The sequence below is a fragment of the Aulonocara sp. 'chitande type north' Nkhata Bay genome, linkage group LG3 (assembly GCF_057382095.1).
Source record: "Aulonocara sp. 'chitande type north' Nkhata Bay isolate Kocher_YH1m ecotype deep benthic linkage group LG3, A_spYH_male_GT1.1, whole genome shotgun sequence".
Lineage (NCBI taxonomy): Eukaryota > Metazoa > Chordata > Actinopteri > Cichliformes > Cichlidae > Aulonocara > Aulonocara sp. 'chitande type north' Nkhata Bay.
Genome location: NC_141346.1, coordinates 72,311,957 through 72,337,047, shown reverse-complemented (window position 1 = coordinate 72,337,047; position 25,091 = coordinate 72,311,957). Strand labels below are relative to the sequence as shown.

At 42.9% G+C, this 25,091-nt stretch overlaps 1 protein-coding gene across 1 annotated transcript in view; it reads left to right on the top strand.

Annotated features, from left to right (window-relative positions):
- Positions 1 to 465: 465 nt before the first annotated feature.
- LOC147336918 (protein NLRC3-like) overlaps positions 466 to 25,091 on the top strand; it is a 1,139,417-nt gene continuing 1,114,791 nt past the window's right edge. Inside the window, exons 1-9 of the mRNA XM_086287106.1 lie at positions 466 to 540; positions 2,040 to 2,274; positions 5,429 to 5,554; positions 5,630 to 5,758; positions 7,992 to 8,070; positions 10,043 to 10,247; positions 10,376 to 12,155; positions 16,738 to 16,911; positions 20,033 to 20,206. Of these exons, the coding sequence (XP_086143232.1) occupies positions 5,466 to 5,554; positions 5,630 to 5,758; positions 7,992 to 8,070; positions 10,043 to 10,247; positions 10,376 to 12,155; positions 16,738 to 16,911; positions 20,033 to 20,206 (2,630 nt within the window). The 5' untranslated portion in view covers positions 466 to 540; positions 2,040 to 2,274; positions 5,429 to 5,465. The remainder of the gene's footprint in view (positions 541 to 2,039; positions 2,275 to 5,428; positions 5,555 to 5,629; positions 5,759 to 7,991; positions 8,071 to 10,042; positions 10,248 to 10,375; positions 12,156 to 16,737; positions 16,912 to 20,032; positions 20,207 to 25,091) is intronic.

Below are 25,091 nucleotides of genomic sequence, written 5' to 3'. Positions count from 1 at the left end.
GTGCGTGCGTGTGTGCGTCTGTGTCTGTGTGTGTGTGTGTGTGTGCGTGCGTGCGTGTGTGTCTGTGTGTGTGTGTGTGTGTGCGTGTGTGCGTCTGTGTCTGTGTGTGTGTCTGTGTGTGTGTGTGTGTGTGTGCGTGCGTGCGTGTGTGTCTGTGTGTGTGTGTGTGTGTGCGTGTGTGCGTCTGTGTCTGTGTGTGTGTCTGTGTGTGTGTGTGTGTGTGTGCGTCTGTGTCTGTGTCTGTGTGTGTGTGTGCGTGTGTGCGTCTGTGTCTGTGTCTGTGTGTGTGTGTGCGTGTGTGCGTCTGTGTCTGTGTGTGTGTGTGTGCGTGTGTGCGTCTGTGTCTGTGTGTGTGTGTGTGTGTGTGTGTGTGCGTCTGTGTCTGTGTGTGTGTGTGTGTGTGTCTGTGTCTGTGTGTGTGTGTGTGTGTGTGTGTGTGCGTCTGTGTGTGAAATTTCAGACCAAGGGAAAATCACTGGGATTATCTGTGAAGAGGCAGAAAAGCATAGACCTCGTCTACCTTATAGACATTTTGAAAAGGTAAGAGTGAATCTGTCTTCATTCATCTACATGGAAACATAAAACCAAAAAACAAACCAATACAACAAAATCACACCCAGTAGGGCTGGGCGATATAAACAATAAACGACAGAATCGATTAAATTTGGTCAACGATAGAGATTTTGACTATACCGCTCTATCGCGACAGCGCATGTGATGATGTCATCAAACTGCACCTGTTTTGGTCGAAAGCATCGCAGCGGTTAAAACCATTATCCTCTGCAATTATGCTGGGTGACAGTCACAGCAAAGAGATGAAGCACTTTTGAAACGCGGGGAAAGCCAAAAACTGTGCTTCCTCCACTTCCGTAACATTGATTCAATAATGCTGAATTCTCTGCAGCTGCTCTATTCCCATGTTGTGGCAGTATATTAATAACTAGCCTCGTGTTGTGGATGAATGATCTCAGTTGTTCTCGTGACTGAAGTTTGGCCCGTGTACAGCATCCTGCTATGCGACTGCATTTGTCCCTGACCACCAGAATCACTCACGTTAACTTTTATCGAGTGGAAAAAGAGTTGGGGTTCATCCTCCAGCTTCACTGTGCTAATGTTATGCTAACATAGCTGTGTCGCTAGCAATCACGTAGCACAACATTATATACCAGGTAGTCCAACTTCAGTAACCCTGCAAACGCCACTGCTGTTTAGTTTCTGTCTTCATTTATGTTGGAAGTGGTAGCAGAGCTGTACGTTTGAATTAGTTTCAAAAATCTCAGTCAGAATATGGTATGAAATGTTTAGGTGTAAACTAGCGCGCTAACTTCCTGTTAACTTCTAACTCCGTTAAATTTAATAAATTCTGTTTTCATGGATATTAAACTTAATTGTTACATCTGCTAAAGCAGCAACGCTGATGATTTTATTAAAGATGAAAGAATTTAGACCGTTTTTAACTCTCAGTGTTCGTTTGACTTTGGGACCTGAAGCTGTCGGAGTTTTGGACCCAGATTACTCCGTGAAGCTCCTCACTACGGCAGCCGTAATGCTCTGACGATCCATCAAGCAGTGCTGCTTACCAAAGTTGTGCTAAAACATTTTTAACAGATTTCTGCAGCCAAAATCGGTTCGAGGTCACGAAGCACAACCAGAATTCATACATAAGGCACACTCTTGATTTTTGAGAAAATTAAAGGATTGTAAGTCTGCCTTATAGTGTGGAAAATACGTTATACAGAAGAAAAGAATATATCGCGATATATATCGTTACCGCACATGCTTCAAATTATACCGCGATATGGATTTTAGGCCATATTGCCCAGCCCTAACTCCCAATTTATTTACAACATTTGAAACATACAGTGTTGCTCCGTCAAAACACTCCAAGGCCAAGTGAAAGTGCTGAGAGGGAAAAGATCATGATTAATGATTTATTTAAACTCATAACTGGGTGCAGCAGCTGAGCTTTGACCTGTGAGCTGCAGCTTAAGCTTCTTTTATGGTTCAGTGTTTAATGTGTAAACTGTTTATCACTGCAGAGACGCCTACAGGCTATCTACTGTTCAAAAGTGAATTGTTATACACAGTGCAGCAGCTGACCGTTGACCTGTGAGCTTCAGCCTCTTTGCTGGTGTGAAGTGTTTAATGTGACGCAGCCTGCAGACACAGACGACTGCTGACGGAGAAGAAGCAGAGGATTTTCTCTGTTTCTACACAGACCTGGTCCAGACAGCAGAGAGCTGCAGAGTGAAGACGTTCATTGGAAGAAGCTGAGTAAGTTCAACGTCCTCTTTGAATCCTGGATCAGGAAGTGAATATTTGGTGTTTAAATAAGGTTTCTGTCTTTGACTCAGTCTGCTGTCACTTTTTAGAGAGAAAAGGAGATTTTAGATTAACTGGTGTTCCTGCTGCTCCAGCATTAAAGCACAGTATAGGTGACTGCGCTGATGCCTGTTTATAATTTCACCAAAGCTAATAAACTGTTGGCTAAATTTTCTTGTTTTCAGATGTAAACAGAGGTGAGAGGAGCAGATAATAAGGATTAAATATTATGCTGAATAACTAAATTCTGCTAGTCTGTGACGTAACTCCCAGCAGCATCGCCTCATTTCTTTGACCTTGACCTAGCTAAGCTAACATGAGTTAGCTTAGCTAGCAGAGCAGCTATCTCTGCTGTCTGTCATGTGACCGAGTCAAGTGTGTGTAGTAGACTTGTTAGCATAGCTAGCAGGCTGAAAGAAGCTAGCAAACTGTGTGAACACTTTGTAAGAGGTGAGCAGTGAAGGATAAGGAGCTCCTCCAAATGCTGATAATGCACTTAACCTGAATTTACTGCTTGTTACATTATATGTGATGTTCAGTCAAAAACAATTACTTAAATTAACATTATTATTAGTAGTAGTATTAGTATTAGTATTTGTTTATTATTCATGACATGGCTCCCTACTGTAGTGGTTTGAACAACTGATCTGTGGTTATTGTGTCCCTGCAAATTCAACAATGCGCCTCAATGCAAAGCATCAAACAAATATTTTTATTATCAAGTCCTACTGGATGAATCACCGTAGCTCTGACAGTGAAGCACACTCATTTTTATTGGTAGTCACCTTGTAAGCAATGTTCCCTCTAAGCTGCGCACTGTTGGCACGGTCTCTGCGCAGAGAAAATCTGTATTGAGCACACAAAAAGAATTCTAACCTGAATTGAAATTAAAGTAAATATGTGTCGGTGTTTTAGCAAAGCGGCTGATGTGGAGTGAAGCCACGTTAATGACAACGTGTACAACCATTGGAGATGTGAGCAGGACAGACGGAACAACTGACAGGAAAAGTGTGGACTTTATACCAGTTTTTAAATTGTGTTGATCGGCCGCGTAAAACCAGAGTTATGATAAAAATATCTGCAATGTTTGGTTTTCTTCCTGAATACTGTCGTTGTTTATATTTACTGCAGGAAGAAACGGTAAAAACTGCGTTTTATAAGGAAAACGCTCGAAAGCCTGTGAGCAAAAACAATACCAACCCCCAGCCTTTCCTATTGGTCGAAAAATGTACCATGTCGACCAATCAAAACATGGCATTTAGTTGTTAAGAAACGGAGTGACGGCGGTGTTTTGAGATGTGAGAGATTTGAGACGTTTAGAGCAAATCTTGTGTAGTTAGTGTGTAGTTAGTGTGTAGTGTAGTCAATAGTGTTGTTGTGTGTGTCAGAACAATGAGGCGCCTGCTGAGTGTTACAGGTGTTACAGCAGTGATACATCTGCTGTTGTCAGGCCTGCAGGTATCAGGCTGTTGTTCTCCTTCATCTCATAGTGGACAGAAATTATTTTTTGGAGCGGCACAAATAATTTGTGTGGCATCAGATTTGATGCAGAACAGCTGATTGTTCTGTAAATAGTTTGAAATGTTTATTTAAAAACACCTTGGCTGTAGTTTTTTGCAGTAAACAGCTGCAAAAAACTTTGTTTGCATAACTCGGTTACTTTTTTGAAGAAGTAACTATATAATTAATTGCCCAACATTGGTCATTATATCCTGTATTTTGCAGACAGAGTTACAGACTCTCTCCCAGACCACAGACTCATAATACAAGTCAGAGCTTTATAAAAATAGAAAAAATAAAGTTGTGTTTTCAAAATTGGAGTTCAAGTTATTTTTACTTCCAATAGTGTTAACATGCTGCACAGGTCATCAACAAGATTTTTTTTTTTAAATTTTCATTGTAAGTGGGATAAAACAGTTAATTAAAAGTAGTTTAACAGAAATGTAAACGCTGTAAATTGATTATTTTAATAAACATGTAACTTGGATTCGACGCTGGCGTGACCACAGTGCACACGTCTAATGTCGCTCACAGTGGATCGCTCAGGGAGTTTGTGTGTTCAGACACGTGAAACATTAGAGGGAACATTGCTTGTAAGTGCTTTAAACTCTCATGGATGAGTAAAACTCATTAGAAACACTGGCGAGCAGTGAGTGAATAACAGGTCTGACAGCAGCAGCAGGGACGGTGCTGTCATAGTTTAACGTGGAGTCTGTTTGAACTCAAACACTGAAGAGCAAAGAAAAGAACTTTAATGGTTCTGGGTCCCTTTGACCAAGTACTTTGCGTTTCTTGTGTTTTGGTTTATGTTCTGGTTCATTTACAGTCTTATTTATGCTGCTTTGAGTTTCTTATACTTGCTGTTTAGTTCCTTGATCATTAGATTCCCTCTGTGCCTCTGTGTGTCTCTGTGTGTGTCTGTGTCTCTGTGTGTCTGTGTGTCTGTGATTGTGTGTGTTTGTGTTTGTGTGTGTTTGTGTGTGTTTGTGTGAGGCCTGGTGCTCCATTCTATATTTCCTCAGCCTGTCATGTCTCTCTTGTCTCCTCTTTCCCTCGCTCACTCTCGTCTGCCTTTCCTCCACTCCTCTGTCAAGCTCACGTGTCAGTGTTGCGTTCCTTTGTTTGCTGTTTTATTGTGAAAGTCTTGCATTCTTTGTTCAGTGTGTTTCATTTTTCCTGTGAAGGTTCTCAGTCATCCAGGTCATCATAGTTTAAGGAGCTTGGAAAGAAAAGCATCTGGACTTCTATAAGTTGCTTGAAGATGTTTCGCCGTTATATTTGGGTCCTACCCTGTCTGCATTATGCAGCTAGTTCAAGACCAACATTGTTCTAGTTTCCCAAACAGTAAATGTGTGCAGTTCTCTGCAAACTCAGCAGGAAGAATTAGTGTGTGTCAGTGAATGCATCGTGTGTGCTTCAGGCTCCATCTAGTGGACTGATAGCAGAGCAGCTGATGGCAGCTTCCTCTGCCTCACACTGCTGTCTGACTGCATCCAGCTGACACTGAGATGAAGCAGGAAAGAAGCAGCTGATATTTGGACAGCACACATGATGAAAGGAGGATTTCAGCTGATGTGCACATGAATGATTTGTGTTTCCTCTGCAGGTAGAAAGTGTGTGTGAGCTGATGTGAATTGAGCAGCATGGATCAGTGTGAGGACAGAGAGGAGGGAGTCCCTCCCTCTAAAAGCACTCTGTGTGGGGAACATGAGAGCCAGACCAAAGCTCAGAGGTGAGATGACCATCTCTAACTGTCCATGACTCTTCTCCATGTCACAGCTCAGCACTCACATCACTGCTCCATCATTATTCACAGGAAGAAACAAGGAACTAAACGTAAACATGAACCTGAAGCCAGCTCTGTGTCCTTAAGGAGTGACCGGTCTGAAGAGCGCTTCATTCATTTTAAATCCCAGCCTGTGTCTGCTGCAGAGAGGTGAGCTGTTAGCAACATGAACTCTTTGATTAAACTGCTCGATGTTGTTGGATATAAACTACAAACACGTTGTTCCCTCAGTCCCATTTAAACTGTCTTTTAAAACAAGCCTTTGGTTTCTAAACAACTGAAAACCCACTTCAGCAAACAGGAAGTGATCAGAGCGTCCGTCCACTTCCTGTCAGGCCCTGCAAACATTTCATATTGAAGAAAAGTAGTTGACATCTCACATTTTTACTCCACCACATTCAACCATTTTGACATTTTACAGCATGAAACTCTTGTCACATGACTCCTGTTATGTTATAGAGTCATGTGACCACCAGGGAGGGATTTGTATGGATGAAACACATTCAAATCAATCTGATTCATCAATGGAAACATTTTTGGTGTAAATGCAGCAACACTGAAAACGCTGAAGATAAAAACACAACAGATGAAATATGAACAAATCGAGGCTTTGAATACACGTGTGTGTGTTTGAGACACAGAGATAAATGGATTGTGTGTCTGTCCTATTGCTGCGTGAGGGTTTTATTGTAGATTTTGTGCGTGTACACTTTTGACCACGAAGGTGTTGAAAGGGCGTAAAACAGTTGGAGGCACCAGAGTGAACACTAGTGCTGTCAGTAGATTAAAACATGACTAATTAATGACACAATCTTCTGTCATTAATCCTGATTAATCACAATTACTTGATCAATAGCTGCAGTTACATTTTTCCAACTTTATATTTAAGCCTGTAACAGACGTTTACACCATATAATGAAGTCAATGCAGAATAAACACAAAGAATGTTAAACGCTTCAATTCAAAGAGACTTTGAATAGTTTTCAGTCTTTAACTCAGCTTCTCTGCTGTAAATACAACTTTGTAACAAACATATATACTAAAAGCTAAGTGTGCACTAATATATAATAATATATAATCTATATTACTGCTGTTAATGAAAATGTTTAATCAGACTCATCACAGGGTTACTGTGGATTCATTTGGATTAATCACCATTAAACATCATTTTTAATGTAAACGAATCAAATTTCATTTCATGAGCAAACAGACTCGAGAGAAAAGGGCAAATTTACACACTTAACATGTTTATTGAACATGTAAACATTGATTAACCTCCTGAATGAGCCGACCCCCCCAGGGACAGTCCTGCATGCTAATGATGGGCTCTGCTCTGTACCTGCAGGATTCTGTCAGCCACAAACTCCTCAGCTGATCCTGAATCTGAGCCCATCTGTCAAACCATCATTTTCTTCACAGGTCTGTGGAGGTGGCACTGATCCTGCAGCAGTCTAACACTCTCTGTCACTCTTCTTCAAGTCTTTGACACGAGGAACCAAAACTATGTTATTAACAACACTAACAGGTCTGCAGTTTGTCCACTTGGCAGTTGTGTCATCAGTGCTTTGCATTGTTGTGATATTTTAAGCTGGAAGTGCTTCGGTGAAAAGAAAATTCCTTCTGTCACGATGTGCAGAATCCTTCATGTTGGTCGGCTGGTCCGTCTTGTTATTTTTTTAATACTCAAACTTTCCATCGGGAGGTCAGTGTGTGTTTGTCATCTTCCATATTGAGCTGATTGGTTCAGCTTCCGTCACTAACAGATGTGCTGCACATCTGCACGTGTGCAAAGGTAACTCTACTCGGACAAACTGCTCGAAGTGCGTTGATAGAAACATTTCAGGGATTTTGAGTCGTTCTGCTCTCCAGATGTGTCGTGTTAAAGGTTTTTATCATGTTAATCATGATAACAGATGAACCCCTAACCCTAACCCTACATGTTAATTTTGACAGCACTGCTAAATCCTTTTTAATGTTCTTCTGTCAGATCACTGATTGGACTCGACTCCAAATACGAGACTCAGAAAACTCAAAACTCAAATCAAAGCAATGAGAAAAGGACTTCTTGTGTTAGAATGAAAACATATGGAAGTGGTCAGGTTTCAAACACTCGATGAATCTGCTGCACAGTTACATTCAGGGACCTTTGGCCTCCTGAGAGCATTAGTTGATGGTTCATCACAGTTTTCTCAAAGTTTCCTCTGAGCTTCTGCAGCATCATCACTTCCATCACTGATGAAAGAAAGTTCATAGAAAACAGAAAATATATCTTCAGAATCTGAGAGTCTAAAACTTGACAGACTTGATTCAGATGAAGTTATTTGAGCAGAAACTCCTGGATCTTTATCCTGTGTGGATCTAATCCTTCATGGTTCTTCCACAGAGTGGAGCAGCAGAGCTCAGAGGTTCCCAGTGGTCAGTCTGCCCAGCAGCATCAAACACAGCTGGACTCCATATTTATGGTCTGTACATGTACAACAACTACTTTATTATTAATAATAATGCATTTATTTATAGGTCCCTTTCAGAACACCAAGGACTCTGTGGACTAAATGACCAAAAGAAAACAAACTTTGAAATCAGACGGTGCAAATGTGATCACAGGGAAACGTTTTAAACATCGAGGCTTTAAACAGAAACCAAAGTGAAACAGTTTGTAGTCGAGATCAGTGGGAATGAAGCTGAATAACTGTTTCTTCAATAACTTTGAGCTCTTAAAAAAGAAAAACTAGCTGAAAGTCTGGCTGCTCTTATGAAAAGTACAGAGAAATTATGGGTCGCTCAACACTTGTGCACAATATAAGAGTTTAAATAAATCTGAAGAATAACTCAAAATCCTACAATCATACTGAGAAAATCATCTACAACTAACTATCCAAGTGGATTTGTTTAAGACAGCTCCATCTGCTGGTGGCCCTCTGCAGGTGCATGAAAGGGGCGTGTTTATATTGAAAGTAGTAGAGAAAGTAAACCCCACGGGAAGGAGGAGGACTCTCAGCAGCTTCCAGCTCATATTCAGACATTTGACTTCTCACTGAAAGCAGCAAGTTTGAGTGTCTGTACCTTAGTTAGAAGAGATAACATGGTCATAGTAATTAGAGTTGATTGAGCAATGCTGTCCTTGTAATGTAGTTTATGATTTTTATGGACAAGTCCAGTTTTTCTGTAGAGCCTCTCAAGTTGGTGACAGCAGTCAAAGTTCACGTGTAAACCAGAGCAGCAAATCAGGTCCAAATGTGTTGTTCACAGTGAGTGGGATCATCATTGGCTGCTATGTTAACCTCCTGCAGCAGGATGTGTTTGGTCAGAGAATGGATAGATCACTAAGTCATTGTTGAGTTTAGGGAGACAGTAGACAGTTGGAGGAGGTTCAGCCAGTTGACACACAGTAGATAAAATAACTGAAGGCAGGAGCAGACACCTGTATGACTTTCCACCTCTCACATAGATTATTTCCCTGGGCAGCGCCCCATGGCTGGTAGATGTAAACAAAGCTGGAGGAGAGGATTTATTCATCTGAGAAAAGTCACAGAGTTGTGTCTTGATGCTCAATCATCCAGGTACGTAAATCCCAAAAAGCTTGATTCTGTTCATCTGGATGTTTTCAGTGGGAGAAACGTTTCATCATCATCAGGTGACTTCTTCAGTCTCAGCTGACTGCAGGTTTCAATCTCATAAACAGGACATTTGTATGACTGAAACCAGCCCACTGAAGGAACAATGGGCTGGGAGGTCAGTTCATTGATCATTGGTACGCATATTGTCAGGACCATTGATCAATGGTTGTTGATCAATGGTCATGAGTCCAGTTCACAGAGAGCTGGGGAATGGCTGCAATCACAGCATGTAAGATGGTGACAGTTGTACCCTTGGGCCCCTCCTCCATTCAGAGATGGTCTTTTCACATAAATGGCCTCCTTGACTCCGCCCTCAAACCAGCGTTCACATTTACTCAGGACCTTCTTGATGTGAAGTTCTTCTGCTTCGCTGGCTGCTGTGTCTGTGGGGATGGTGTTTGTTCTGTGTTGTTGTGTCCTGATGACGCCCAGTTTGTGCCCCAGTGGATGATGAGAGTCAAACCTTAAATACTGATCTGTATGTGTAAACAGAGTAAACCTTTAAGACCAGTTGTCTGTACGATCAACTCAGTCACCTGAAACATCTCCAAGTTTCTGGCTTTGATCATCAACCTGTTGGTAGTTCAGCTCTGAACACCAGTGAAATGTTTCTCCCACTGAAATCGCTGCATTCATATGAACAGCATCAACGTTTTGGGATCATGGAGTTGTGGACAAAGTCTCAGTTAATCAGATAAAGTCAAACCTATAATTGGTAAAGAGTTCGTGGATGATATGCCCCTTGATCGTAAAGAAGTGGATGTTGTGTGGACTAAAGTTCAGAGTGGTGGGTCATTCATAAAGTATTCTGTTCCAGCTGCTGGAGGACAACATCATCACTTTTGTGAAGAACGAGCTGAAGAAGATCCAGAAGGCTCTGAATCCAAATAAGCCCCAGTGCTTGGAGTTTCAGAGGGAGGATGATGAGCAGAGGAGAAACAGCAGAGAGGCATTTGTGAAGATCACAGTGGACTTCCTGAGGAGAATGAAGCAGGAGGAGCTGGCTGACCGTCTGCAGAGACGTAAGAGGATTTATCTAAAGGTTTAAGCTGCTGGATAAATGAACATTTTCCAGAGATGGAAGATGGAGCAACATGTTTTAAAGATTAGTTCTTTTTGGAATTGAGTGTTTATTTTTCTTCTCTATCAGAACTTCAAGCTCCAGTTTGTCATCGTAACCTTAAATCCACCCTGAAGAAGAAGTTCCAGTGTGTGTTTGAGGGCATCGCTAAAGCAGGAAACCCAACCCTCCTGAATCAGATCTACACAGAGCTCTACATCACAGAGGGAGGGACTGCAGAGGTCAATGAGGAACATGAGGTCAGACAGATTGAAACAGCATCCAGGAAACCAGACAGACCAGAAACAACCATCAGACAAGAAGACATCTTTAAAGCCTCACCTGGAAGAGATGAACCAATCAGAACAGTGCTGACAAAGGGAGTGGCTGGCATTGGGAAAACAGTCTTAACACAGAAATACAGCCTGGACTGGGCTGAAGACAAAGCCAACCAGGACATCCAGTTCATATTTCCATTCACTTTCAGAGAGCTGAATGTGCTGAAAGAGGAAAAGTTCAGCTTGGTGGGACTTGTTCATCACTTCTTTACTGAAACCAAAGAAGCAGGAATCTGCAGCTTTGAAGACTTCCAGGTTGTGTTCATCTTTGATGGTCTGGATGAGTGTCGACTTCCTCTGGACTTCCACAAAACTACAATCCTAACTGACCCTAGAAAGTCCACCTCAGTGGATGTGCTGCTGATAAACCTCATCAGGGGGAAACTGCTTCCCTCTGCTCGCCTCTGGATAACCACACGACCTGCAGCAGCCAATCAGATCCCTCCTGACTGTGTCGGCATGGTGACAGAGGTCAGAGGGTTCACTGACCCACAGAAGGAGGAGTACTTCAGGAAGAGATTCAGAGATGAGGAGCAGGCCAGCAGGATCATCTCCCACATCAAGACATCACGAAGCCTCCACATCATGTGCCACATCCCAGTCTTCTGCTGGATCACTGCTACAGTTCTGGAGGATGTGCTGGAAACCAGAGAGGGAGGACAGCTGCCCAAGACCCTGACTGAGATGTACATCCACTTCCTGGTGGTTCAGGCCAAAGTGAAGAAGGTCAAGTATGATGGAGGAGCTGAGACAGATCCACACTGGAGTCCAGAGAGCAGGAAGATGATGGAGTCTCTGGGAAAACTGGCTTTTGATCAGCTGCAGAAAGGAAACCTGATCTTCTATGAATCAGACCTGACAGAGTGTGGCATCGATATCAGAGCAGCCTCAGTGTACTCAGGAGTGTTCACACAGATCTTTAAAGAGGAGAGAGGACTGTACCAGGACAAGGTGTTCTGCTTCATCCATCTGAGTGTTCAGGAGTTTCTGGCTGCTCTTCATGTCCATCTGACCTTCATCAACTCTGGACTCAATCTGCTGGAACAACAACAAACAACCTCCTGGTGGTTTAAACCATCTCTTCACCAGAGTGCTGTGAACAAGGCCTTACAGAGTCCAAATGGACACCTGGACTTGTTCCTCCGCTTCCTCCTGGGTCTTTCACTGCAGACCAATCAGACTCTCCTACGAGGTCTGCTGACACAGACAGGAAGTAGCTCACAGACCAATAAGAAAACAGTCCATTACATCAAGAAGAAGCTCAGTGAGAATCTGTCTGCAGAGAAAAGCATCAATCTGATCCACTGTCTGAATGAACTGAATGATCGTTCTCTAGTGGAGGAGATCCAACAGTCCCTGAGATCAGGAAGTCTCTCCACAGATGAACTGTCTCCTGCTCAGTGGTCAGCTCTGGTCTTCATCTTACTGTCATCAGAAGAAGATCTGGATGTGTTTGACCTGCAGAAATACTCTGCTTCAGAGGAGGCTCTTCTGAGGCTGCTGCCAGTGGTCAAAGCCTCCAACAAAGCTCTGTGAGTACATTTGTACTCATGTCTTTACTTTTAACATCCAACTGTGTCAGTAATTTATTTCACCAGGTTTTCTGTCTTTGTATGAATTTGTAAAGTTTTGGGATTTCTCCAGTACAACTGTAACCTCTTTGATGCCTCCAGAACTCGAGACGCTGGATTCACCATAAACTCTGATCATCACTGCTGCTGTTATGTTATCAGTCTTTGTTTAAACACTTAGGCTGCATGTGCCTGATGTTGTGATACTTCATATTCACATGCATGCTCCTAGATACATTTCTACTGCAGGTCTATTTTTAGTCACAAATGTTGGTGAAACACTTGCTTTTACATGCATGGTGGGTCCTGCATTAAAGAAAGCATTTGAATTACTCAGTGAATCCTGGCAGCCAGAGAAACATCCTTAGTTCCACTTTAAACTAAACTCTGCTTCGGTCTTCCACAGTGTGTTTGTTGTTTCTTTGTTGTTGTTGGCCTGCTCTCTCCTCTCACTCCAATCTGGTTGCAGCAGATGTTTGTCCCTCCCTGAACCTGCAGACTTGGGTGCAGCACCTCAGTTCATCTTCAGTCTGAAACCAGCTGTTGTAGCTATATCCCCTCAAGCACACCTTCCCTGGTCATCTCTGCTGTGGTTGCTATAAAATTTAATCTTGATTTAAAAAAAAAGAACAAAAAACCTCAAGTCAGACTTGATGCCATTTGTTGGCAGCATGGTGCCTGTTTGTCTTTGATGATAAACTGCAGCACAGTCTAAAGCAAACCTTCTGACTTTATTGACTTTATGCATGTATATATTCTTCCTGTTCACCTTGGACACACAACAGCTCTCTGTTTGTTGTGATTGGATCTAGAACAGCCAACATATCCTAATCTAGATGATTTCTAAGGTGGTATCTGGGAGGAAAAGTTAAAATCAGCTTGGATGGCCTGTACTGTATGATGTCCTTGGTTGCACCACATTGATAGCCATGCAGGGTGGTTCACTCCTTGGGCAAGAAGACCGAGGAGTGAGCCACCCTTGGTCAAAGCTTGGCCATTCAAGCTCACTGTTTTCCCCTTGTTGGTTGATGATAGTATTTTTTTTTACCTGACTTATAGTCATCATTGTCTTCAAATTAACTCACACACTGCTGACTGCTGTAGCTTACCTGGCTGAGCAGGTGACCCATGCACTGAAGGTTAGAGTCGTGACTCCAGGGCCTGGTTTGAGTCTGCCCAAGACCATTTCCTGTGTTATTCTCCTCACTTCTCCCTCCCTTCCTGTCTTCTCTGTCCTATACAGTGAAGACAAAAGGCCTCAAGTTGTGAAAACTCTTCCCCTTCATCATCTTCCAAATCATCTCTCTCATCTAAAATCACCAGTATTCTCTGAGTAGAGAATCTTTTCACAATCTTGAATGATAAGGATCCAAGTGGGTAAAGTTAGTTATTTGTTGTGTTCCTATTTGCAGCTGGGATAGATTAAGAAAAACTCTCAGCTGCCAAAATTACATCCAGTTTAGAAGACAAACATTGAGAGAAGTGTTTGTTTCATCATCACAACTCATCAACCAGGTGTCACAAACTGCAGCAGGACAGTACAAAGCATGTCATACTGGATGGCTGCAACAACCAGAGTTTTACCTACCTTTGGTATTTGGTGACAGCATGAGCGTAATATTTACTGAACAGAGTCGTCTTCTGTAATCTTTTCAGATTCAGATTCAGAACACTGTATTTATTTTCAAGGGGCAATTAGGATACCGAGCTTTCCAACCGTACATACGATACACAAACATCACATTGGGGAGACGGGTCAGGCTAGGTAGCTGGCCGGTCAGCCGCTAGAGCAGCGACCCGGAACCGAACAGCAGAAAATGCACAACATCAGGAAAGATGAGGAGAAAAAAGAACTCCTCCCAGACTGAGCTCCAACAGGGAGATCAGTTTGACAACAGACAAAAAAAATGACCTTAGCGCAGAGCACATGAAAACTCTTAATGCGCCATAGAAACACATGACAAGCAACAGGGATGGGTAAAAGGTGAGAGACAGCCGGTGTAGACAGCGCACCCGGGCCTGCAGCATTTGCGCTGGTCCCCTCGACCCACCGTCTGCACCGGGAGGGGATAAGCATGCTTAGGATGGGAAGGAACAGTCTAAACACCGTCTGTTATCAGGGTGAGATTTGTTATGTTCTCTTTTTTTTTTTTTTTTTTTTTTTTTTGTCCCGTTTGGATCTATAGCCATCAGAATTGTTGTCTTAAGGCCAAGAAAGATGCCAAGCGGATTTATTTTACCAAGTGGATCATCATGGCCTTGCCATATTGGTCCATTTGATTGACCTTTATTATAATTATGAATTTATTTTATTTTCAGTTGCTACAAACGGGACAGACATGACTGAGGGATAGGACAGGGGGAAAGAATGAAAGAAAGAGAGGGAGAGAAAGAAAGAAAACCAAAGGGGAGAAGAGACGGTGAGAAGGGGGGGAAGAGAGAAAGAAACAAAGAAACAAAAAAAACAAAACTCCTGGGTCACCTGTATGGAGAAAAAAAAACAGAGGAGAAAGCAAACAACAAAGAGCAACATAATAAGAAAAAAAAAAAGCACCATCACAATAAACTAGCTAGCAGTAGATATCAATAGTTACTAAATAATAAACGATATTGTGCAGCACGCAAGATAGACAGCGCACAATGTGCTTTGAGGCAGCAGCCAAGAAAGCTGTGAATACCCATGTGTACACCTGTGTGGATCAGCATGCTTGCATTCCAAAGGTTTCTCCATGTAACGATCTGCTAGGGAGTGTGGGGAGCCACAGCCCTGTCCTCTATGGTATCAAGCAGGTATGGAGGAGATCAAAACTCCAGACATCCAGAGGCCCCCAGAACACAAGAGACCAAGGAAGACTAACAGAGGGGCAGCCGCGCCACTGTCCCAGTAAGAGCTAAGGAGAGTCCCAGATGAGGGCTCATTCAGCAGCCGCGGAGCAGAAGCCAGGGGGAGTTGCAGTGACGCGCCCGTGAGCTCCGCCGGCAGCCAGCTGTGCCTGAGTGACCGAGCCCCAGGCCGAGAGGCCGGGGGCACCCCACCTCCGAAGTGGCCCGAGCGAGCCCCAATAAGCGGCCGCCAAGGAGTGAGCCGGTGTGTACCCGGACGCCCACCCCCAGATACAAAGAACCACCAACGCACCGACACCTGAGGGAGTCCGCCACCGGCAGGGGAAGTGGTGGTAGGGGGAGATAGGCCTCAGAACCTTGGAGGGCCTGAGGTGTCCCCAGAGAGGTGGCGTCTGATACCCAACCTGACATATAGACACAGACATACAGGCACACACAGACACAAACATCCATTCCCACCCTCATGCTCTCATATGCACTCACTCCACACTCAACCGACGTGGAGACAGACATAAAGAGACGCTGTACATACGATCACACTCCCCAAGCATACTCTACTAACCGGGTCTAGGTACCCTTGCCCCTGGATGGGGGAACTGCACCCAGACCCAGGTGGTGTTACCCTTTTCCCTGCGGTGGGGAGAGGCAGACCGCCCCGACTCCACAGCAGCAGGGAGGCCCCACACCCCAGACCGCAGTCGGACGAGATTTGTTATGTTCAGCTCCAGCCTTGAGACCACAGCTGGCGCCGCTATGTTAGCCGCATGAAATGATGGTGGTTTTCTTTGGTGCGAATAACTGCATGTCAATTTCACAGCTGATCTAACAGTCCGTCACTCGTCTCTCAATCTCCCGTTGGAGAGCCACAAGCTTCTCCGAGAGGTTATCGGTTTTGCGCTCAAAGAGCAAAGTCTGAGAACTCATGACCGCCATGAGCTTCTTCAAGATCTTATCCGTGCTGCGTTCAATGAGCCCATTTTGAGAAGTCACGACCCGTCCCATTGTTTCAGTCACAGCGGGCAGCCTTGTGGGGTTTGAACAGCTGATTCCATCCATCCATCCATCCATTTTCATCCGCTTTATCCGAGGCCGGGTTGCGGGGGCAGCAGCCTAAGCAAAGAGGCCCAGACCTCCCTCTCCCCAGCCACCTCCTCCAGCTTATCCGGGGGAATACCAAGGCGTTCCCAGGCCAGCCGAGAGATATAATCTCTCCAGCGTGTCCTGGGTCTGCCCCGGGGCCTCCTCCCGGTGGGACATGCCTCGAACACCTCACCCAGGAGGCGCCCAGGGGGCATCCTTGTCAGATGCCCGAACCACCTCAGCTGACTCCTTTCGATGTGGAGCAGCAGCGGCTCTACTGATTCCGCTTTCTTTAATCTTCAATAAGCCAGGGCCAAGCCAGCTCAGATCAGCAAGAACCCTTTGCTGCTGTGAATGTCCGTGCTGCTATATTTCAGGATCAGGCTCTAAATGTACAAATGGATCTGAGAAGATTTCCAATCATGTTTCTACTAGATTTACAGTTTGTTTTCATGTCTTCTGACTCAGATGGTGGAGCAGGTGGAGCTTACAAGGAGTAAGTGCTGCTATAGAAGAAGAGTTGTGTTTTAATGAAGCTATTTAGTTAACCAATAATTGTATTGCATGCTGGCATTAAAAATGTTTCATTTGACTGATTTAATTGTTTGTTTTCTTCCAGACTGAGTGGCTGTAACCTCTCAGAGAGAAGCTGTGATGCTCTGTCCTCAGTTCTCAACTCCCAGTCCTCTAGTCTGAAAGAGCTGGACCTGAGTAACAATGACCTGCGGGATTCAGGGGTGAAGCTTCTGTCTGCTGCACTGCAGAGTCCACATTGTCCACTGGAAACTCTCAGGTCAGGATCCAAACATATCATTAAATGATATTATTCTACAAACAACCAAGCTTTATAGAATTGGCAGGTGAACTTTTCTTTATCTTTGGATTGCTTAGGAGATTCTTAATTACTGTCTGAAGATTTTTTTACAGTCACATATTTTGTTTTAATGGTCAAACAGAATTATTGTTCAGTTCAATGAGCAGGTAGCTGTGAGATTCATAATAATGAGGTATATTTGTATTAAAGATGACTAAACTTGAACAGTAGCTGTGAGTTACTTTGTTTACTCATGTGTGCTGATGTTGTGAGTAATTTAAAGCTGAAGTAAACTTGTAATGAGTTTAATAGAGTTTCTGAAGTAAGTGTACTTGGAGACATTTATGTGTTTACTAAAGTCCAGGAGCAGGAGGCTGTGTGTAGCATAGAGGAACCCAGACCTCAGCTTTGTCTCCTGGTTTCTGTTGCTGCTGTTACAGTTTCCCCTCATCGTTCCCTTCATCAGTCTCCTCACTGTAACAAATCAAAGTGTTACTGTATAGATTCACGTCTGAATGTTGCCATGTGCTATTAAAACTGAAAGCGGTGTTTCATACACCCATGTGGTTCAGTCACACAGTAACTGATGGTAAATAATGTTTGTGTTGAGCACATCGTACAGGTCAGCTGCTCCACACAGATCTCAGGTTTACATGCTGGAACAGTTTGTGATCATGAAGGATAAACCTCACTTCCTCTTTGTTTCATACAGATGTGACATGAACAATAACACATTCATGAAATCCTTTTAGGAACACAAACACTATTGTAGCTGGAGAATATATTTGAATGTAGGATAATGTAGGGGATCATAACATGATAACATAACATAATAGTCTAACATATATGTAAATGCTGTAATTAGATTACTTTAATAAACCATGTAACTTGGATGGATAAGATGCTGGCGTGACCACAGTGCACACGTCTGCTGTTGCTCACAGTGGTCCAAGGGACGCTCAGGGAGTTTGTGTGTTTGCTCAGACACATGAAACATTAGAGGGAACATTGGCGGTGACTGGCAGGGAAAAGGGGATTGATAAGACTTACTGTAAATATAATTATGTATGTATTGAAAAAGGAACAACTAAAATGTTCCAGCTGAAAAAATGAAATCAGTTTCAGTTTATGAGCTCTGTTTGTTTTCTTTACAATTCCAACCTTTTATTTTGAAATGAGCTGCTCATTCCTGTTTAGAGTTGATGAGCTGATGTGGGTGAGAGGACTCAGGCAGCCTGACAGAGTTGATGTCCAGGTCTTCCCTGCTTGTCCTGATACACATAAACATGAGTATCCTTGCAGGTCAGATCTCATCAGTCACACCTGTTAGTGCAGCTCTCCTCTAGATTGTAGTGCTTGTTAAACTAGGATGATTTTAGGAGCCTGGACCGCAGATCTAAGGGAAGATATGACTTGGAAAGACTAAACCAACCTATTAGAGGTGTTCGCACTAACACAGATTAATACTCAGATTTACACCTTTAGTGTCTCACAAAGGGTTGAAAAGTGAATGTGCACAGAGAGGTTGGTGGTGAGACGGGCACTTCCAGCACTGTAGATGTGTTCCAGCTCAGTGTTCATGGAAATAATCCGGAGAGCAGGATTCCTTGATGAATGTCACATCTTCTTAAAGTTATAATCCACAGGGAAAACTGTGAAACTGTTGATCTGATATCTACTCAACCAATCAGGTGTTTACATGCCCTTCACTGATCTCCAGCCCCACCTTATTATCAGTTTCTCTCTCTTTACGTCTGAATTATCTTCACTTCACATTTCAGTCAGCTCAGATTTCATTAGCACGTTCACTTTAGCATAATCCATTTTAATCCAAACACCTTTCTCTTTAAACTCTGTTTGTCAGTCACAGTATATCCAGTACAATCCTCTTTTTCACTGCGTCACACACATTCAGAGATCAGAGTGTCCTGTGTGTGCTCTCATTCACTCACACTCACTCTCATATGGCTGAAGTCTGTTTGTACACAGGCTAATCTGGGACTCTCCACCATTTGACACTAGAAATAAAGAAGCTTCTTGGATGAGAGGTGAAAGGCGAAACGTCTTCAAAGAACTTAAAGAAGTCCAGATGCCTTTTTTTCTAAGCTCTTTAGATAACTGCGAACCTTCACAAACGCCTCATCAGTGGGACTCTCAGAGCTACCAGCCCTTTGCTACAATCACAAAGCTCTTCATTGAAATCAATGATATCAAAGCTGGAATTATATGAGTCCAAGTCTTCTGCTGATTCAGCATCACATTCATCTTTGCTCCTTGTTCTGCATCCCCAACATGGACTTCATTCCTTTCCAAGCCAGCCTTGAGTGTCCTTCATTCAGCTCATCCTCTGCTTTACTTTTACACCTGATTTTAGCTGCTTTTCTTCTCTCCCTCATAACAAGACAGCTTCTTCTGCCTGAGAACATGTTGGAGTGATTTACTAATCCAGGGCTGCTTATTGGGGAAAATACTTCCTGTTTCCAAAGTAATCCCCATTTTTCCCAGAATGAAATGTAAGTAGAAATAAATGATCTAAGTGAGAACATGAGCCTTTAAAAAGGCTCTTCTGAGGCTGCTGCCAGTGGTCAAAGCCTCCAACAAAGCTCTGTAAGTACATATGTGATCATAGCTTTAGCTTTTAAATGTTTATTCTAGTTAACACAAATCAGGTGGAACAACTCAAATAAAATATCAAAAATATTAAGTGGTCATCGGTACTCAGTTTGTTCAATACTGGATACAATGGAGCACAAATTGTCCACGTTTCTGAAATATTTCTGGGTGTAACTGTCACCAAAGTGCAATTTAGACCTGGCCTGTGGTTGTTATCTAAGTGATAATCATCAATTCTACTAAAACAAATACAAAATAAAGAAGTTTGACACATTCTGTTGATATCAAAAGCACACTGAACAATTCAGTGTTGTTTTACTGCTGTTCTCTCTTCACTTCTTCTCCTCTGATTCTCTCCACATGTTGTTCTGCATCAGTGCTCAGTTTCCTGACAAAACAAGATGAAATATTGCTAAATATAATAGTATCTCATTACGCTTCAACATAAGTGTTTTATTTTTGTAATTGTTTATCTGTTATTTTTCAGACTGAGTCACTGTGACCTGTCAGAGAGAAGCTGTGAAGCTCTGGCCTCAGGTCTCAGCTCTCAGACCTCTAATCTGAGACAGCTGGACCTGAGTAACATTAACCTGAAGGATTCAGGCGTGAAGCTTCTGTCTGAAGGACTGAAGAGTCCACGCTGTACACTGGAAACTCTCAGGTGAGATCAAGCATTTTTCTTTCATCAACTGACAGAATTAGCAGATTAATAATAAGGCAGTCCTCTAATAAGAGGAGAAGTGGAGGTGTTTTGAAGGGCAACATACTCTTATGTTAACAAGACAGGAAGTAGTTCCTGGGAACTGCTTCCTTTGTTATTGTCTAAGTAGAAACATGATGGTGAAACAGTGATGAGTTTGCAGAGGTGAATCCACAGCACACAACACAACAATGCTGTTGCGTGCTGAAAGCAGACTTCTCACAGATTCTGAGGCTGCAGGTTTCATCACTGTCCAACCAAAATTCACTGAACCAGCAGTAAATGAACGTCCAAAACTACGCTTCATGTTTAAAAAACAGATGATCAGGGGGATTTGTGTTTACATCTTTTTTGTGTGATCTGTTCACCTGCTGTTTCAGCTTTCTGGTGGTTGTTGAGATGGTTTTGTGAACTTTTAGCTGAGATTCTGACGTTTCTGTAGATACCACACATGTCTAATTACTTTGTACAGCATGAATGGCCATAACGAGGTTTTTAACAGTAAGAAAAGTTGGAAAACTTCAGAAAATATAGTTAAAAGTCCAAAACCTTCTACGTCTGGTGGCTTGTGGTAAGGAGCAGATCAAACGAGTAAAGAATTACGTTATAATTATAAATGGCTTCAACAGCACATTCAGGTCTGTGAGACTCATTCAGACACTGAGCCGTGGCTCTGTGCTACATGCACATATTTCTGCATCTCTGCCATTCAGACACACTTTATATATAGTTTATTTTATGTAGTATTCAATACTGAACTGTACATTTAGTCTTTTTAGAGGCAGCAAGTTTTATTCAGTGTTTTCATAAAAGCCTTATTTTTATCCATTTACTGCTATTAGGAAGAACACGTGAGGTTTAAGACCTGGACCAGTTTGAAACCTTTTGTCCTCCACAGTGGAAAATGGGTGGAAATAAAAATGGGTCTCACTTTAGCCAGCTCCTAATTTTATCAGTTCTACTCTCAGCGTCTCCTGTATATCTCCTGTATAAATGTTGCACTCAGCTTTGTGGTCTCCAATATCACTGAAATGCAGCCAGATGCTGCTCATTTTGCCTTTTCACTCTTTCCTGACACGCTTGCATTTCAGTACAGCTCCCATTTCTCTGTGTACTGGTCTCTACCACTACCCTTGCTGTCTATGGGACATTTCCGTCCTCTTTCACATAATGGTATGATCCCAGTCTGTCTCTTAAAGTGTTTGGCCACATGGTTTGCTCATCAGTAGTGCATTGTGTACTTATTTTAATAGTACTGCAGTATGAGAAGTGCAACATTCAGTGTGCAGAAACAGATCAGGTGCTTTCTAACAGCAGTGTTCCCTTTAACACAGCAGCAGTTCAAATATTTCTGTCAGTCTGAGCTGAAACATGAATCTAATCAAAGATCAAATCAAAGTTCTTTGCCTCTGCCAGGACGTTAACATTTGATCTAGTTTTTTACAAAGTTCCCTCAGCGTCCAGAGCCACCAACATACCTTTGATCAACAGCAAGTGAACATTTATAAATGTGTGTTTGCAGAACAGGAAGCAGCAGAACTATTGTTCTGTTATCAGGCAGCAGCACAAACGCTCATCAGCTCATTTACTGTGCAGGACTTTGAGTGTGTGAAGTGTGTGTTTGTGCTGGATTTCCTTTGGAGAATCTCAGTCAGAAACCAGACAAAGAAAAACTCTTTCAACAGTCCAGGTTGAGTTGACAACATGAACTGCATTTATCTTCCTCTGACTTGACATGTTCTTCCTCCTCTGCACCGAGCCAGCTGCTAAGACTCACAAGCTCATTGACATTTTCTGATGATAAAGAAACTCTCTTCTTCTGCACAATATGAGCAGCAACAGAGAAGAAGCTTTCACAGGTACAGATGTTGCAGCTGTGGCCAAGTACATGTGCTGCATGTTGGAGCAGCACTCTAATGGACAGGCCTCTGTACTGATGGTGGGCTCTGCTCTGTATCCACCACACTGTTCTCAGCTGAGTCTTCCTCCTGTTCACACTCTGATGAAGCACCAACAGGGCCAACTTCTTCTCTGGTGGCTCGGATGTTGTTGCTTCCACAGGTTTCCCTCCAACAACCCTCTGTTCCTGCAGTGAGTTCAGTAAGATCTGGGTAAACACTTGAGCTCCTTGAATCTGGCTCCAGCAGCAGTTTTCACATATACAATGTTGGCATTTTGCTTGCGTGTCTCCAGGTCTGTTCTGAATGTAGACTTGAATTTGACCACGTAGGCGGGGTCATCATCTGAGCTCTCCATCACCTGAGAGAGATGACAAAACACAGAATCACAGAGCATGAAACCAACGTTTCTCCTCCCAGAAGTTCAGTCACAGACCTGCAACAGAAACAAGAAGATTCAAATGACGCAGAGCTTTCATTTACTTATATCCACAAACATGTCCTCTACATATTCATGCTGTATTTACACACACATACAGAGGCTGTTTGTCTCTCACACACCGACAGGACACTGAGAAATACATCATGTTTAATAGCAGCTCATGTGTTACATCTGTAACAGCTGGTTCATGTTGTAACGCCGTGGCTTTCGTAGTCTCTCCTTTTTCTACAGCTCATGTGTTCTTCTTGTGATGCTGCGTCTTGAGGCTCATACATGCCGTCATTTGTTGATCCTAAGAACGTTCCTCAGACCGACTTCTTCAACAACAGATAACTTTAGTTGTATCAACACTGCCTCCTGGAACAGTTTAAAATGAACATGTCAAAGATCTGTACCTGTCTCCATGTTTCTGTCCCCGCCCCTTTCTTTCTGTCCTGGGTCATGTGAGCGCTGCAGTAGTATTAGGCCCACCCTCAATGCTCCCATTGGCTGAGATGCATAATGACGCCCATTTCAAGCCAGCACTGATCAACATCCCTCCTGTGACCCATGGCTTTTATATTCAGAGCCAGTGAGCACTTTCACAATAATCATGATTTTAAAAACTGTGATTAAAATAATTGCTGACGTTAATCAGTTAATGAGTTAACGAGATAATAACAGGTTAAGTTGCCCTAATAATTAGACTTTGATGACAAACTGATGTGATCTCCATGTTTCCTTTGTTGGACTGTGGGCGAGTGTCAGAACTGAATGTACTGAGTAACATGTAGAGTTTAAACATGTGTCAGTTCCAGTTTTAGAGCTCTAAAGTGCAGCTATCATGTTAGGAATATGTTAGGAATAGACAGGAACACTGAGCACACTGAGGTCAAATCTTTATTTTACCACTCGCTGCATTCTTGATGTTCATGACTTCAGCAGGTTCATGATTGTCTGCAGCATTAATCTCATATTTCCATTAAAAGTGTTGAATTTGACTGTTTGATGTTCTTTATGATCTCTGGCACCAGTTCATCTGTAGGCTGAGCTCAGTCCATCCAGTTAGTGAAATGATGTTTAAAGGTCTCCTTGTTCTGTGAGCGTGCACAGATCCTGAAGCAGAAAGCCTGGGTTACAGAGAAATGATCATCACTGTGATGATGCTCATCATCTCTGACTGGGATTTGGGGTTTTGTCAAAGCAGCAAAGAAAGCCTGGCTATGTTGGACTGGGTGTGGCAGCAGCTCCCAGTTTGAGTTCAGGAGACAGACACCCTCTCTACTTTGAAGATCAGCTTCAAACTTTCCTTTTTGATAAAGCTTATAGTTAGAGCTGGATCAGGTGACCCTGAACCATCCCTTAGTTATGCTGCTATAGACTCAGGCTGTTGGTGGACTTCCCATGATGCTCTGCTTTCTTCTCCCCACTTTTCACTCCTGATGCTTTTATATGTCACTACTGCATGTCCTTAACTTTTGTCTCTCTGTTTTGTTCTTGTCTCTCTGAGCTCATCTCTTCTCTTTCCCCTCACCCTGCAACCAGTCATGGTAGATGCTCCTCCTGGAGCCTGTTTTCACTGGGAGGATCTTTGTGTCAAAGGGAGTTCTTCTTCCCACCATCACCAAGTGCTGCTCACAGTGGAGGCGGTTACCTTACACTGTTAAACAGCTTCAGATGACTGTTGTTGTCTGTTGGGTATTGTCACTTATAAATAAAGTTACAATGGATGGATAGATGTTATTGTGACAAAGAGAAAACAACTGTTGACAGATAGATTGTTGTTTTGTGTGTCTGCAGTCTGTCAGGCTGTCTGATCACAGAAGAAGGCTGTACTTCTCTGGCCTCAGCTCTGAGCTCCAACCCCTCCCATCTGAGAGAGCTGGACCTGAGCTACAATCATCCAGGTGACTCAGGAATGACGCTGCTCTCGGCTGGACTGAAGGATCCAGGCTGGAGACTGGACACTCTCAGGTATGGAGAGAAAATCTGATAGAGGAGGAAGAGCTGGAAACATTTCCTGTGTCTTTCACTCACTTCCTGTTTGTTTCGGGCAGATGACACATGAACAATCACACATGCAGGAATATTTTCAGGGACAGACACACTAGTCTAGCTGGATAGTTCATGGATATTTATGTAGGGGTCTCCAAGGAGTCTGTTTGCGGGAACATTTAGGTCACAGGTGTACCTGATATAGATACCAGTGTACCTAATAAAGTGTCAGCTAACATTTGGAAATGGAAGCTTAAATAATGACAAACTGTACATTCACAGCTGAATTCACAATAAATTTGTTCTCAAGTGCACATTTTTCTGTTATTGTTCTCAAACAACAGAATGAGAATGAAATATTGATTCTAACAGGGCCCATAAACAGCATTAGCTTAGCAGCATTAGCTTATCAGAGTTTCCATCATGGTCACACAAATCCTTAGCAGAGAAAAGTGGCCTACTTAGCAATAGCTGCTCAAGTTGTATAAAGAAAGGGAAAACAGTATTAGCATTAGCTGCTAATGGCAGCTTA